Below are 17,209 nucleotides of genomic sequence, written 5' to 3'. Positions count from 1 at the left end.
ATTTTCCAACTCCATGGGAGACTTCACTCTCTAATGTCAGATATGATCAGCTTGACAGCCTTGACTGACAAAAATTATTAAAACAAAACACTGTTCTTTATGTTAAAATGCGTAAACTTTCCTTTGATCAGAGATTGGAATAGTCTCGTTAAAGACATATTATACTTGATTCCTCTCCTATCCAATGAATTTCTTTATTTTGAATTTAAGGAAGGGAAACAGGAAGGAGTGGTGGTGCTGCAGAGGATGGATTGGCGTGCTTCAAAGGCAGACACTGCTTAGAGAAACAGCAGCAGGCTGAAGATGTCTGTCAGGAAGTAGAACTTAGATCTTCTGTACAGTAAGCTGGTGCTCTATCACTAAACAGGCAAGGTAGAAAAGAAAGATCTCCATTCTGCAGTGGTATTTAAGAGAGATGTTTCTCCAGTGCATACTGCTGACTAACTTCTGTGTGTTGTCCTTGGAGCAGCAACTTTCAGGAGTGTTGTGCTATGCTCAAGCTCTGTTAAGGAAGTGTAGATGTCTACCTGAGCAACCTCATATTGCTCACTAGTCCATCTGTGCTTTTAGCCCTTAGTTCTAGGCACTGTCAAAAACTATGTAATTATTGCATGTGGTTAACAAAGAACATTTCTCATTGTTTTCTTATTCTAATATCAGTTCAATATTGCCTTCCAAATTCTAGTCTCTGCATGTGCACAATGATTTGTACCAAGCTCCAGGCAAAGTTTCTCACTGTTGCTGCAGCTGTTAGTCATCTCCCCTTTCCCAAACACTCCTGTTGCAGCTGCGTTTGTCCTGGGATCTTGTTGCTTCTAAGAGCAGAAAACTAATGAACATTTACTTCAAAGGCCCAATGCTAGTGGCACCAGAAGGGTACCTGGTCCAGATAAGCAGCATGATGAAGATTTTATGTTGGCTCTGAACATTTTACACTAGAAATATTGTCATAATATCATGAAAGGCTGGGAAATATCAGTATCTGGGATCAAGTGGTACAGTTACTTATCTGGACAAGCTCTAAGCTGGCAGAGGCATGTATTTAGGACATATGGAGCCTGTCAGAAGAATATTATCACATGCCATTTTGCAGGATTGTTGAGCTACATCCCACCTTGCCACCCAGGAACAAACTCCAGGACAGCCTGCAAAATATCATAAGGCGAGCTGAGGCATGCTGAGGTCGGACAGGTGCTGCCTGTGTCTGATCTCCATTAAGTGGCAAAGTCAATAGCTGCATTTGCAGTTTTATTGTGAGGTGACTTTTTTTTTCTTTTCCATTTTTCTTCTTTCCTCTCCTCTCCTCCCCACCCCCCACCCCCTCCCCAACTAACAGATAATATGGCTTCTGAAAAGTTCCTCCTGAAACACACTTGCTGGCAGGTATAAATGTAAAGGGGCAGAGAGATATCTTCATGGAACTCTTTTAGTTTATAGTTGAGAATAATAGAGGGCTTTGGGGAAAAGGCCAGATGCTGATTTACATGCATCAAATCTCATAAAATTAATCTAAATTTCACAAAAGTAAAGATGAATATTTTGTTCTTTTTAAATCCATTTCAATGATTTTACTAATGCTTTCTACCATATTGTTTACAAAAAATTGCTGAAGGAAATGACTACCAGAGCCCACGAGTAGGAGTTGTCTTGGCAGGCAATACAGAGATTTACTTTATGTAATTATAAGGCTTGAAATAAACAAAGCTATTGTCTCTGTAAAATTACTTGGAGATTTTCCCTGTTTGTAGGAAGATTTTTATCTTCTTGATAATCTAAAATGTCCCAAAGTTCTGCAAAACGGCTTTTAGGAGAATGCTTAATATAATTTTGATTAAGCCTACTGCAAAAACACACAGAATTTCTGTAGAATGAAGGGACAAAATTAAAAACATATGGAGTCCTTCATACTGTGTTTGGTCATTCTTTTTTTGGCTCCCTTTGCAATGGGGCTCACTGGGAGCAGACTGTGCCGTGGGCTAGTGTAAGTTATAAAAGTCCTAATGTTCTTCTAATTTATGATAGCTGCTAGAGGCTGTCAGACCAAGATCCCCAGGGTGCTATGAATCCCACTTCTCAGTTGGCTGCTATCGCTGTTATCTCACAATACCAGCAGTATGAGGAGGAAAAGCAGGTATTCCTTAACGCTGTGCAAACCTAATTTTAAGTATAATTCAGGCATTACATACCTTCCAAATTCAGAGCTACCACTGCTGTGTCGTCCTCTAATCCTTCAATCACTTCACACTTGTATCTCCCGTAATCCTCCAGCATTATATTCGTGATTATAAGAGAGGCATCGTTCTCACTGCTTTCCCTCAGAAACACTCTGCCCTGATACTTCCCGTAGCTCTTTCTGTGGTGTCCCATTGCGACAAAGACGTCCACTTCTTTGAGGTAATCTGAGGTGAGTTTGGTCCACTTGACCCGGATTTTGTGGGTTCCTGAGCCAGCTGTTGATGTGTGTTCATGGTAAAATTTACAAGGCAGTGTGACGTTGCCGCCCCTCTGAGAGAAGATCTTAGCTTGTTCTGCTACCACAAGTAGGCGGGGTCCATTTTCTTCTAAAATTAATGGAGAAAAACAAAAAGGAGAATTAGTCTGTGCTCCACTTTTTACAGAATGGATATGAACAATGCTTTAACAAACATTATCTATAAGCATGCAGGATCAGTTCCTTGCAACCGTTTGTACATATGCAGTAAGGCATACGAACTAGTCACATACATACATTATATATTGGTGGGATTGTATGGCTTCTGTATGAATGCCATCATCCACAAATGGCTCCTTGCAGGCATCCTGTATTTGCCCGTGGGTTGTTCCAGAGCTGTCCTTTCTTCCACAATTCAGTTTTTCTGTGCAGGACGCAGCATGCTAAGACCCTCATGATAGAGCATCCAGCAAAGCATTCTCATGAAACAGGAAAACTGTTCTGGTGTCAAACAGCTTTTTTTATATTGACATGAAAACTGCCGGTGTAATTCTAAAATGGCCCATTTTACGGGTGAATTTTATTCTATACTTTGAGTACCTCTTCTGACATACTTCCACTAATGTCAGGATGCCCATTTTATCTTCAAATCAGTAAAATCTTTTCCTTTTCTGCCATCTTTCCTGATAATCTCAACCTTATTTCCCACCTCTTTTTCCCAATATCCTTCTAATTATCACTATTTCATCTTTTATGTTTTGGTCTGACTTCCCACACTGACACACATTTAGCTAGCAGGCTTCCTTACTCGTCATTCTTACCCCAGTTTCCCTCCTCTCTTTTCTCTCTGTAGGTCACTGCTGCTGATGCTACTCTGTGCAGTCACTATGCTGAAGACAGTCATCCAGAACAGAAGAAAAGAAGCCCTGAACAACCATATCTGTTCAGGGCTTCTTTGATAGACTGTACTGTCTTGAGAAAGCCCTGAAACACCCAAGTTTGATGGTGACAGCTTGCTCAACTATCCACGTAGGCTCGAATATTATTTCCTTCTTTCAGTAACTCTTCTCCTTTGATTAAGAAAGTTCAATGCTTCTGTAGATATTGCTGTCCTCTATCACCAAAGCCATCAGCTGAAACTGGCAGTGAATCAAAAGCACATACTTGCTAGAAAAGAATTACCAGTCTCACTGCATGCAGCTGATTGCAAAGAAAGATACTGTGATTCTCTGTGACTCTTCAACATGTCAGTGAGATAGCATAGGAGTGGGATTTCCAGCTCTATGGGACAATCAACTTCCTGCTCCTGCTGGCAACACTACTTCTGATACAAGCCAGGATGCCACTGGCCTTCTTGGCCACCTGGACACACTGCTGGTTCCTGTTTAGCCAGCTGTCAACTAATACTCCAGATCCATTTCTACCACAGAACCTCCCAGTCACTCTGCTCCAAGCCTGTAGCATTGCACTGGGTGTTGTGACCAAAGTGCAGGCCCTGACACTTGCTCTTGTTGAAACTCACACAGCTAACCTCAGCCTAGCTATCCAGCTTGTTCAGATCTCTCAGTAGGGACTTTCTTTCATCAGGCAGACCAATACTTCCTCCCAGCTCGGCGTCATCTGCAAACACACTGAGAGAGCCCTCTGTCCCCTTGTCCGGATCATTAATAAAGATTTAAAACAACACTGGTCCCAGTACTGACCTCTGAGGAACACCACTAGACTAGGATATGCTCTGTGAAGAGCATCACTATTAGCTGCATGGGACAAACCAGGCAGAGTGCCTACAGACAGAGCAAGCTTGAGTGCTGCAAGCTGGGTTAATAAGACAGAAGACCCTCCTAATGAAAACCACTCCCGTAGGGTCTCACACCATTCTATACACATGGCAGTCTTGCTGGTGTGAACAGGGCATGGGGTGCTCTGGCAAGCAGAGCAGTGCATCTGAGGAGAGAGGTGACCTCAGGCAGGGCATGACAGGAAGTGTTGCCAGCCCTGTCTTCATAGGAAGAGGAGAAGGAAGGGTGGGAATGAAGCCAGGATGACTTCTCTGTTGCCTTCCCTGTTTCCATCAGGGACAAAGAAGTCTCACATATGTCTGTCTACCTTGGGAGGGGAAATGTTATGTTTTTGGGTGGTTATTGCTGAGAAATCTGAATCAGAGCTCAGCTATGTTGTGTCTTTAATACTGAAATAGGCAAGCTAATAAATATTAGCAGAAAGGATAGGATTGGAAGGGAGAGTCTGACTCAGGCTGTTAGCGCTCACTCTTTCTAACAACAGCTCAGTCATGCCAGCAGGGCTGGAGGATTGCCCAGAGCACTGTCACCTCTGTCAGCATCCCAGCTGACCCATGCCTCTCCTGGCTGCTGCCCACCTGCCCTCTGGCCCTTGGCTCAGCTGGAGCCAGATTCTGGGTGCCAGGAAGTGCTGGGAATAGGAAGGGGAGCACAGTTTCTCTCAGCCCTATGTCCTAAGGCACAGTAATGCAGTGAGCAGCGATCCGTGATGAGACAGAGACCTGATGCTGGGAGGTGAGTAAGCACTGTGCTCAGCATGTCAGGGATATGTGAGAGTCCGGCACACTGCTAGAAGAAAAGGATACTTCTTTTTCCCCAGAACTGCTTTCTTCAGAAGTTCCATCAGAGCAATTATTAGCTGCATGAAGGGTTGACTATCAAGTCTCTATATATTGTTTTATATATATATATATATATATGAATATAAAGACTATAAAGTAAATTGCAGATAACACCTTATTTTGCTATTGCCTTCATCAGAACAGTGTGGGTCCTTTCTGCAGATGAGACAGACCTTGTGCACAGCCACACAAGTGTCTCAGGTGGTGGACAAATGGTGAAGAACATCCTGGGCAGCTCCTTCTGCTTTGGAGCAGAAATCGCAGCAGCCTGACTGTTGTTTCTGGTGTCACCTCTAGAACCAGGATGAGAAAAGTTGCTGAGTGGGGTTTTTATCTGTCCACATCCCTCATTAAACAGGCAGTACCTTCACTGTTACAGAACCAGCCACCGCTGGAAATTAATTTGTGTTATTTTTCCGTTGCTGCTTCCTCACTGTCAGTTTTGGGTTTTGATTTGCTTGTAAGTAAATATCAGCAAATATTGTTTAAGAAAGGATCCAGCAAGAAGTCTTCTTGAGGTGTCACCGCAAAGAAATAAAGGTATATTATTATCCCCCATGTTTTGTCATAAGAAGTCTGTTTAATTTTCCATCTCCCTCTCTCCTGTGTTTGCTTGCTATGCATTTTGCACTGCTGTTCTCACTGCTCCCCAGCAAGTTTTCAAACACTAAGCTCAGTGGTGCAGTTAATAAGACAAAAGGAAGGGATACCATCCAAAGGAACATAAACAGGCTTAAGAAGTCGTCCCACTGAAACCAAATGAGGTAAACAAAGTCATTTGGTTCATGATTATCCCAGATATGTACAAAGATTGGAAGAAGAAGAACTTGAGAACAGTACTGCTAAAAAGGATTTCTGGGTCCTAGCAGAAGAAAAGTTGGACATGAGCCAGCAGTGTGCACTTGCAGCCCAGACCAACAGTATCCTGGACTGCATCAAGAGAGGGGTGGCCAGCAGGGAGAGGGAAGGGATTATTCCCCTCTGCTCTATACTCATGTGTCCCTCTCTGGACTACAGCAACCAGGTCTGAGTTCCCCAGCACAAGAAAGAGGTAGAACTGCTGAAGCAGGTCCTCTCATACAAAGATAGGCTCAGATATCTGGGCTTCAGTTTCGAGAAAAGAATTCTTCAAAGAGATCTTGTTACAGTCTTTCAATGCCTAAAGGGAGTTTATAATCAGGATGGAGACTGACTTTTTACACTGTTTAATAGTGACACAATAAGGGGGAATGGATTCAAAATTTAAAAAGTGAGAATTTCAATTAGAAGTTAGGAATATATTAGAATTTTTCATTCATAGGGCAGTGAGGCCCTGGCACAATTGCCAGAGAACTTTGGGTACTCCATCCCTGGAGGTGCTCATGGCCAGGTTGGGTGGGGCCCTGAGCAGACCAAACTGGGGGGAAAACCTGCCCATGGCAGGGACTTGAAACAGAGTTGGTTTTAAGGTCCATTCCAGTTCATGATTTTATGAGTCTATAGTTCTATGATTCTATGACTCTCTAATTCTTGTTGCTATTGATCTGTCTTGAATTCAGCATGGTTCCCATTTCAGTGACACTAAATGGACTTGTTCTCACTGGCTGGCCTATTGGTTTTGATCCATATTTTATTGCTGGACACATACCCAGATGTTTTGTTTTGCTTTGCTTACTTTTGACTGGCTTTTGTGTTCAAGAGTAATATCAAGCCAGGTTTGGGAGGAAGACAGTATAGGATAGGGAGAATGAATCAGAGAGCTTTATCCACTTTATCCATCAGAACTGACCAGAAACTTGTGCTGACCTTGGTACAAAACTTAATTATTCCCCTATTTTAATGGAATAACTGACAGGGAAGCAGCAGGAAAAAAAAAAAAAAAAAAAAAAAACAGGATTCTAAGAATGTTTCATAAGTTCAAAGTCATGAATTAGATGTTCCACCTTGTTAACAAACCATTAAGTGCAGTATTGATATAAACGCGTAGGTACACATGCATTACTCAAAGAACCTTAAGTGAAAAACATTAGGAAGTATTACATACAGTTTTTTCCAAATAATTTGGAAAACAAACAAAAATACAACAAAAAGACAACAAACAAACCCTAGAAATCTCTGTACTTTGACTGCATGACTAGGAAAAGCTGTTCTGATTTGGCTCAAGAATCAATTTCATGTTGTTTATATGAAGATAAAGAAAACGCAGACATCAAACTCATATGACTCCACCTCTAAATTGGCATGAAAAAAAAAAATACTCATGTTATTTTTATGTTTTTGACATACAACTGGTAATAGGGATGCTTGATAAATCTTAATTTAGAAGTTCAGATAAAGTCTTCCAAACAGTGACACACCTAAAATACCAACTGTGCAAATGACAGAGGAATTTGTCTCTCCTGCATAGACATGACAAGATGAGGCAGTATACCTTTCCACTGATCCCACCCTTTCATGCTGACTAACATGGTGGAGGAAATATCTCTAGGGGTCTGCATTAATCTCAGCTGAGTTAGGAATCCTAACAGTGTGTAAAATAATAAGGGAAAAAACAGACTTCATTTTCTAAACTACTGCCACCTTTTACCTTAAAATACATTTGGTTTATGTTTACTTCAGTATAGATAAAGAAATTGAATGAAGATCAGACTGCAGTCAGGCGCTGTCTCATGTGGCACCTTCCTCCATGAATTTTCTGGTATTAAACTTTTGCTTGACTCTGTGGCTACTGTCCTAATTATGGGTTAGTTCTAATTTTGGACAAGCAGCTGGGCAAAGGAGCAAATTTTGTCACTAACAAACAAGTATTAGTATCACCACCTCTCAGATGTGTGTGGGAGGAAAGAAATGGCCCAAAGAAATAGGAACCGTGGAGGCTCTTCAGTCCTCACAATGAAAGGGCTCCTTAGGCCTTACTGCCATCACAGGAGAGGAGAGCATTGAGATTTACAAGCTGGAAGTGTAATCTTATTTTGAAAAGTGATCCTGAACATGTATTGATTAGGTCAAATACAAATCCTCATTAGCCCCAAAAGGAGAAGCAGAAAAGCAGAGAGGAAATCACAGCATTAGCATTATATCAGCTCTTCTGTATACAAGAAAATGTTTATGGGTTGGTGAAGTGGCATGAAGAGTGACAAAAACAATATACCAAACAGAAAAAGCATTGAGTTTCTGAATTACCTTTAAATGTTATGTCTGTGAAATTACACTAATATGGCAAGATAAAGACGAACTGAAGTTTTAAACTGATGTTTACTGTAAAACTTCCTGCTTCTATAACGGTTTCTCATGACCCAGAAATACTGATAACTCTGGTATAAGGTCTAGTAAGCAGACCTGAATGCCTTTAATGAAGCCAACATACCAACAGAAGATAAAGTTGTCTTTTGCTGACATTACTGTTACATGGCGTTGCAATATGATGCACTATGAAGGGGAAAGTAAACTGTACAGACATGAAAGAAGCAGCTCAACTATAAAAAGAGACTGCACGATGGAGCAGGACTAGGGAAGTAATCCTGCCCCTGTACTCAGCATTGGTAAGGCCTCACCTTGAGCACTGTCTTCAGTTTTGGGCAACTCAGTACAGAAAGGACACTGAAGTGCTGGAACAGGCCTAAAGAAGGGCAACAAAGCTTGTGAAGAGCTTGGAAAATATGCCCTATGAGGAGAGACTGAAGGAATTGGGGCTGTTTAGTCTGGGGAAGAGGAGGCTGAAAGGAGACCTTATTGCTCTCTTCTAATATCTGAAAGGTGCTTACAGCAAGAGCGGGGTTGGTCTCTTCTCACTGGTGACAGGTGGCAGGACGAGGGGAAATGGCCTCAAGTTGTGTCAGGGGAGGGCTAGGTTGGATATCAGGAAAAATTTCTTTACAGAAAGGGCTGTTAAGCACTGGAATAGGCTCCTGAGGGAGGTGGTTGAGTCACCATCCCTGAATGTGTTTTAAAACCGTTTGAATGTGGTACTCAGGAACATGATTTAGTGGAGGGTTGATAGAGTCAGGGTAGTATGGTTTGGTTGTGGTTGGACTTGATGAACTTTAAGCTCTTTTCCAACCTGCGCAATTCTATGATTCTGTGATTCTATGATTAAAAAATGATCTAAAATCTCCTAAATGACAACAAAATCAGTGAGAAATTTAAAGGAAAAAAAGAAAAAAAAGAGACAGAAATAACAGGTAATATCACTGATAGGGGGAAAAATTCATAAAGATTGATTAAAGGAATAAAGTCAAAGGAGATGAAGCATGAAACTTCGGAATATCTCAGTTAGTGTATGATGTATGATGTCAAATCACTTCTTAGGTATGTGGGTGGGATCTCCTGGGAAAGTGTCCTTGAGGGCATAGGAACAGAACAGAGCAGGCAGCTCTTTAGGGATGCCCTTCTGAGAAAGCAAGATCTCTCAATCCACAGTGGAAGGAATTGAGCAGAGGAGGCGGGTGTCAGTCATGGCTGAGAAAGGACCTGCAACTGAAACTGAGGAAAAAGGGAAATGTACAGGACTGGAAGCAGGGTTGTGTAGCCTGGAAAGAATATAGGGACATATTCCGTATGTGTAGAAATAATATTAGGAAAGCCCAGGCGCAGATAGAGCTGAAATTGGTGAGAGATGTGAAAAATAACAAGAAGGGGTTCTTCAGGAACATAAGTAGGAGGAGGCAGATCAAAGAGAGAATTCCCCTCAGATAAATGAGTACGGTGAAGTGGCTTCCTCAGACATGTAAAAGCTACGATGCTTAATAAGTGTTTTGACTCAGTCTTCACTTGTGGTCAGGCTACATATCTGCCAGATTCCTGAACCTCTGACTGTGGGTAAGAGAAGCAGATTCAGTCCCACTATAACAATGGAACAAGTCCGAGACATCCTCATGAAACTGAATGTATATAAGTTCACGGAGCCAGATGATATCCATTCTAGGGTTCTGAGAGCATCATCTGGCTGATGATGCAAAAAGCAAAGGGGTTGAAATCAGATGACCATTGTGGCACATGGCCTTGCCGAACTTCATGAAGTTGGCACGGGCTCATTTCTCAGGCCTGTCCAGGCCCGCCTGAGTGGCATCCCTTCCCTCTGGCGTGTCAACTGCACCAATCAGCTTGGTGTCATCTGCAAACTTGCTGAGGGTGTGCTCAATCCCACTGTCTGTGTCGCCTAAAGATGTTAAAGGGCACCAGTCCCACTGTCTTGTTTAGCTTAGAGAAGAGAAGGCTCTGGGGAGACCTCACTTGGGCCTTCCAATACTTGAAGTGAGCATCTAAACAGGAGGGGCAACGGCTGTTTACGAGGGTGGATGGTTTTAAGCTGAGACAGGGGAGGTTTAGGTTAGATATTAAGAGGAAGTATTTCACTCAGAAGGTGGCAGAGCACTGGAACAGGTTGCCCAAGGAGGTTGTGGATGCCCCATCCCTGGAGGCATTCAAGGCCAGGGATGTGGCTTTGGGCAGCCTGGTCTGGTGATTGGTGACCCTGCACATAGAAGGGGGGGTTGAAACTAGATGATCATTGTGGTCCTTTTCAACCCAGGCCATTCTATGATTCTACAATTCTGCGATTCTCTTGCTTTAATCAGTGATGCTGTAACTCCATCCCAGTGGGGCTACAGCCATGAAATCTGGCTTGCCACGCCCTGCTTCCCTCCCATTTGTGATGTCACAAAGCCTTCGAGGTCACCCAGCAACTGGCGCTGCTGCCTCCACTCAGTTGCTGCGCAGACGCTGGTGCTGCTGGTGGCTTGATTGAGCTCAGGTCAGAGTGACGGCCAGAGAGCAAATTGCAGGAAGGTGCAATGTTCAGCCCGAGGTTCACCATACTCCTCGTCTTCTGCTTGCCCTTCCTGTTCTCCGGCAGCCTTGCCCATTCCGGACGCCCTTCCTGGGCTGCGGTTATGTGGGATGTGGATCCTCCCAACATGGAGAAGCCGGGCATTGGCAAGGCAAGCTGGAACTACTACCTACCCTACTACCTACCCTACCGCCTGGACCAGCTTTGGTCTTCATTTGAGCACCTGGATCCACTGGGATTCGTGAAAGTGCTCTACGAGAAGAGCACAGAGCTGGGCCTTCTCCTCGCGTTGATTTACCTGTGGAGAACAGTGAGGAGGGGCTGCAGAGAGGTGAGTAATGGAGGTAGGCAAGCCAGACGGTGCCTGAGTTTCTCAGGAAGAGGCACAGCCCAGATGCAGAGATCTCAGGCCCCCAAGGCCCCTGCCCTTTTCATCACGCCCCCTGCTCTGTCATTTCCAGGATAAGAGCCAGATACTCTCAGCTGCCCCAGAGACACACTGCCAGAACCGCTCCTGCAAATACTGCAAGCTGCTCTGCCATCTGAAGGCAAACCCTGCCTTGATGGAGGTATACCTGAAACACGTGAGACACCGCTACCTGCAGGAGGATCTTCCCAGGAGCCGAGAGACGGCAAAATCCTGAGAAGATGGGGAAGAAAGCAGAGACTTTTCTCTGCATACCAGCACATCCCGAGTAGCTCCAGAGCAGCTGTAAACTGAAGGGGATCCGGCCAGAGACACCATCACTGCTCACAGGGAGTGCACTGCTACAGCACAGGAAAGGAGCAGGAAGCTTCCCTAACTCCACAAAAAACGAGGCCGGAAGGAAACAGAATCATGGAATCACAGAAACACCAAAGTTGGAAAAGACCTACAAGATCATTCAGTCCCACCATCCAACTATCACCAATAGTTCTCACTAAACCATATTGCTCAACACAACATCCAACAATACTGCTCAATGTTATTGTTTACTTCCAGAATAAATGTTTGCTTTTATTAGAACAAAAGCATGCGTTGGCTTTCTCTCGTTCTCTTGTAGCATGAGAGAGGGTGATTCTAAAGTAATGACTTCTTTCCACCTCATTTTCTGGTAAGGAGTTCTTTTCTGAACACTGTGGTGCCTGAAATAGTGAACTGTAGCCCAAAGGAAAGACATTCTCAGTAGTACTCCTACTCCAAAACTACGTGACTATCAAGCATATTTTCACCACAAAGAAACCTGAACACTGAAGAGTGCCGCTGACTGCTGGTAATACCACTCAACTCTACTGCCCATGGACATAGAACTGAGGGCAAGCAGACGTCACCAACATCCCTGTGCTGACATAGACACTCCTTACTAAGCCTTTTGGATCACAGCCTCCTGGGCCCCAGCAGACAGGCAGATCATGGAATAACAGAATGGTTTGGGTTGGAAAGGACCTTCATGACCACCTAGTTCTAACCCTTCTACTATAGGCATGGACACTTCCGTCTAGACCAGGTTGCTCAGAGCCCCATCCAGCCTGGCCTAGAACGCCTCCAGAGAAGAGGCATCCACAACCTCTCCAGGCAACCTGTTCCAGTGTCTCACCACCCTACAGCAAAGAATTTCTTATCATGGAATCATCATAGAATCCTCGGAGTTGGAAGGGACTTTTAAAGGTCACCTATTTCAAGTTTCCTCGGAACGAACAGGGATATGCACAGCATCACCAGGCTGCCCAGAGTCTGATCCAGCCAGGTGCAGGACCTTGCACAGGGCCTTGCTGAACTTCATGAAGTTGGCACGGGCTCATTTCTCAGGCCTGTCCAGGCCCGCCTGAGTGGCATCCCTTCCCTCTGGCGTGTCAACTGCACCAATCAGCTTGGTGTCATCTGCAAACTTGCTGAGGGTGTGCTCAATCCCACTGTCTGTGTCGCCTAAAGATGTTAAAGGGCACCAGTCCCACTGTCTTGTTTAGCTTAGAGAAGAGAAGGTTCTGGGGAGACCTCACTTGGGCCTTCCAATACTTGAAGTGAGCATCTAAACAGGAGGGGCAACGGCTGTTTACGAGGGTGGATGGTTTTAAGCTGAGACAGGGGAGGTTTAGGTTAGATATTAAGAGGAAGTATTTCACTCAGAAGGTGGCAGAGCACTGGAACAGGTTGCCCAAGGAGGTTGTGGATGCCCCATCCCTGGAGGCATTCAAGGCCAGGGATGTGGCTTTGGGCAGCCTGGTCTGGTGATTGGTGACCCTGCACATAGAAGGGGGGGTTGAAACTAGATGATCATTGTGGTCCTTTTCAACCCAGGCCATTCTATGATTCTACAATTCTGCGATTCTCTTGCTTTAATCAGTGATGCTGTAACTCCATCCCAGTGGGGCTACAGCCATGAAATCTGGCTTGCCACGCCCTGCTTCCCTCCCATTTGTGATGTCACAAAGCCTTCGAGGTCACCCAGCAACTGGCGCTGCTGCCTCCACTCAGTTGCTGCGCAGACGCTGGTGCTGCTGGTGGCTTGATTGAGCTCAGGTCAGAGTGACGGCCAGAGAGCAAATTGCAGGAAGGTGCAATGTTCAGCCCGAGGTTCACCATACTCCTCGTCTTCTGCTTGCCCTTCCTGTTCTCCGGCAGCCTTGCCCATTCCGGACGCCCTTCCTGGGCTGCGGTTATGTGGGATGTGGATCCTCCCAACATGGAGAAGCCGGGCATTGGCAAGGCAAGCTGGAACTACTACCTACCCTACTACCTACCCTACCGCCTGGACCAGCTTTGGTCTTCATTTGAGCACCTGGATCCACTGGGATTCGTGAAAGTGCTCTACGAGAAGAGCACAGAGCTGGGCCTTCTCCTCGCGTTGATTTACCTGTGGAGAACAGTGAGGAGGGGCTGCAGAGAGGTGAGTAATGGAGGTAGGCAAGCCAGACGGTGCCTGAGTTTCTCAGGAAGAGGCACAGCCCAGATGCAGAGATCTCAGGCCCCCAAGGCCCCTGCCCTTTTCATCACGCCCCCTGCTCTGTCATTTCCAGGATAAGAGCCAGATACTCTCAGCTGCCCCAGAGACACACTGCCAGAACCGCTCCTGCAAATACTGCAAGCTGCTCTGCCAACTGAAGGCAAACCCTGCCTTGATGGAGGTATACCTGAAACACATGAGACACCGCTACCTGCAGGAGGATCTTCCCAGGAGCCGAGAGACGGCAAAATCCTGAGAAGATGGGGAAGAAAGCAGAGACTTTTCTCTGCATACCAGCACATCCCGAGTAGCTCCAGAGCAGCTGTAAACTGAAGGGGATCCGGCCAGAGACACCATCACTGCTCACAGGGAGTGCACTGCTACAGCACAGGAAAGGAGCAGGAAGCTTCCCTAACTCCACAAAAAACGAGGCCGGAAGGAAACAGAATCATGGAATCACAGAAATACCAAAGTTGGAAAAGACCTACAAGATCATTCAGTCCCACCATCCAACTATCACCAATAGTTCTCACTAAACCATATTGCTCAACACAACATCCAACAATACTGCTCAATGTTATTGTTTACTTCCAGAATAAATGTTTGCTTTTATTAGAACAAAAGCATGCGTTGGCTTTCTCTCGTTCTCTTGTAGCATGAGAGAGGGTGATTCTAAAGTAATGACTTCTTTCCACCTCATTTTCTGGTAAGGAGTTCTTTTCTGAACACTGTGGTGCCTGAAATAGTGAACTGTAGCCCAAAGGAAAGACATTCTCAGTAGTACTCCTACTCCAAAACTACGTGACTATCAAGCATATTTTCACCACAAAGAAACCTGAACACTGAAGAGTGCCGCTGACTGCTGGTAATACCACTCAACTCTACTGCCCATGGACATAGAACTGAGGGCAAGCAGACGTCACCAACATCCCTGTGCTGACATAGACACTCCTTACTAAGCCTTTTGGATCACAGCCTCCTGGGCCCCAGCAGACAGGCAGATCATGGAATAACAGAATGGTTTGGGTTGGAAAGGACCTTCATGACCACCTAGTTCTAACCCTTCTACTATAGGCATGGACACTTCCGTCTAGACCAGGTTGCTCAGAGCCCCATCCAGCCTGGCCTAGAACGCCTCCAGAGAAGAGGCATCCACAACCTCTCCAGGCAACCTGTTCCAGTGTCTCACCACCCTACAGCAAAGAATTTCTTATCATGGAATCATCATAGAATCCTCGGAGTTGGAAGGGACTTTTAAAGGTCACCTATTTCAAGTTTCCTCGGAACGAACAGGGATATGCACAGCATCACCAGGCTGCCCAGAGTCTGATCCAGCCAGGTGCAGGACCTTGCACAGGGCCTTGCTGAACTTCATGAAGTTGGCACGGGCTCATTTCTCAGGCCTGTCCAGGCCCGCCTGAGTGGCATCCCTTCCCTCTGGCGTGTCAACTGCACCAATCAGCTTGGTGTCATCTGCAAACTTGCTGAGGGTGTGCTCAATCCCACTGTCTGTGTCGCCTAAAGATGTTAAAGGGCACCAGTCCCACTGTCTTGTTTAGCTTAGAGAAGAGAAGGTTCTGGGGAGACCTCACTTGGGCCTTCCAATACTTGAAGTGAGCATCTAAACAGGAGGGGCAACGGCTGTTTACGAGGGTGGATGGTTTTAAGCTGAGACAGGGGAGGTTTAGGTTAGATATTAAGAGGAAGTATTTCACTCAGAAGGTGGCAGAGCACTGGAACAGGTTGCCCAAGGAGGTTGTGGATGCCCCATCCCTGGAGGCATTCAAGGCCAGGGATGTGGCTTTGGGCAGCCTGGTCTGGTGATTGGTGACCCTGCACATAGAAGGGGGGGTTGAAACTAGATGATCATTGTGGTCCTTTTCAACCCAGGCCATTCTATGATTCTACAATTCTGCGATTCTCTTGCTTTAATCAGTGATGCTGTAACTCCATCCCAGTGGGGCTACAGCCATGAAATCTGGCTTGCCACGCCCTGCTTCCCTCCCATTTGTGATGTCACAAAGCCTTCGAGGTCACCCAGCAACTGGCGCTGCTGCCTCCACTCAGTTGCTGCGCAGACGCTGGTGCTGCTGGTGGCTTGATTGAGCTCAGGTCAGAGTGACGGCCAGAGAGCAAATTGCAGGAAGGTGCAATGTTCAGCCCGAGGTTCACCATACTCCTCGTCTTCTGCTTGCCCTTCCTGTTCTCCGGCAGCCTTGCCCATTCCGGACGCCCTTCCTGGGCTGCGGTTATGTGGGATGTGGATCCTCCCAACATGGAGAAGCCGGGCATTGGCAAGGCAAGCTGGAACTACTACCTACCCTACTACCTACCCTACCGCCTGGACCAGCTTTGGTCTTCATTTGAGCACCTGGATCCACTGGGATTCGTGAAAGTGCTCTACGAGAAGAGCACAGAGCTGGGCCTTCTCCTCGCGTTGATTTACCTGTGGAGAACAGTGAGGAGGGGCTGCAGAGAGGTGAGTAATGGAGGTAGGCAAGCCAGACGGTGCCTGAGTTTCTCAGGAAGAGGCACAGCCCAGATGCAGAGATCTCAGGCCCCCAAGGCCCCTGCCCTTTTCATCACGCCCCCTGCTCTGTCATTTCCAGGATAAGAGCCAGATACTCTCAGCTGCCCCAGAGACACACTGCCAGAACCGCTCCTGCAAATACTGCAAGCTGCTCTGCCAACTGAAGGCAAACCCTGCCTTGATGGAGGTATACCTGAAACACATGAGACACCGCTACCTGCAGGAGGATCTTCCCAGGAGCCGAGAGACGGCAAAATCCTGAGAAGATGGGGAAGAAAGCAGAGACTTTTCTCTGCATACCAGCACATCCCGAGTAGCTCCAGAGCAGCTGTAAACTGAAGGGGATCCGGCCAGAGACACCATCACTGCTCACAGGGAGTGCACTGCTACAGCACAGGAAAGGAGCAGGAAGCTTCCCTAACTCCACAAAAAACAAGGCCGGAAGGAAACAGAATCATGGAATCACAGAAATACCAAAGTTGGAAAAGACCTACAAGATCATTCAGTCCCACCATCCAACTATCACCAATAGTTCTCACTAAACCATATTGCTCAACACAACATCCAACAATACTGCTCAATGTTATTGTTTACTTCCAGAATAAATGTTTGCTTTTATTAGAACAAAAGCATGCGTTGGCTTTCTCTCGTTCTCTTGTAGCATGAGAGAGGGTGATTCTAAAGTAATGACTTCTTTCCACCTCATTTTCTGGTAAGGAGTTCTTTTCTGAACACTGTGGTGCCTGAAATAGTGAACTGTAGCCCAAAGGAAAGACATTCTCAGTAGTACTCCTACTCCAAAACTACGTGACTATCAAGCATATTTTCACCACAAAGAAACCTGAACACTGAAGAGTGCCGCTGACTGCTGGTAATACCACTCAACTCTACTGCCCATGGACATAGAACTGAGGGC

The 17,209-nt window shown here is 45.7% G+C and overlaps 1 protein-coding gene and 1 long non-coding RNA gene across 3 annotated transcripts in view; one reads left to right on the top strand and one right to left on the bottom strand.

Moving 5' to 3' along the window:
* Window positions 1-17,209, bottom strand: part of HAPLN1 (hyaluronan and proteoglycan link protein 1) — an 87,772-nt gene that overhangs the window by 17,356 nt on the left and 53,207 nt on the right. For both annotated transcript variants that reach the window (XM_090131452.1, XM_090131451.1), the window contains one exon: window positions 2,187-2,561. In XM_090131452.1, coding sequence (XP_089987578.1) covers window positions 2,187-2,561 — 375 coding nt within the window. The remainder of the gene's footprint in view (window positions 1-2,186; window positions 2,562-17,209) is intronic.
* LOC149912813 (uncharacterized) lies at window positions 7,304-17,166 on the top strand. The gene is made up of 4 exons (XR_016461543.1): window positions 7,304-11,170; window positions 11,301-13,706; window positions 13,837-16,242; window positions 16,373-17,166. It is a non-coding gene; the product is annotated as an uncharacterized LOC149912813 (long non-coding RNA).

Source organism: Phasianus colchicus, chromosome Z, assembly GCF_987193195.1.
Source record: "Phasianus colchicus chromosome Z, bPhaCol1.hap1.1, whole genome shotgun sequence".
Classification (NCBI taxonomy): domain Eukaryota; kingdom Metazoa; phylum Chordata; class Aves; order Galliformes; family Phasianidae; genus Phasianus; species Phasianus colchicus.
This window is presented reverse-complemented; position numbering and strand designations above follow the sequence as displayed.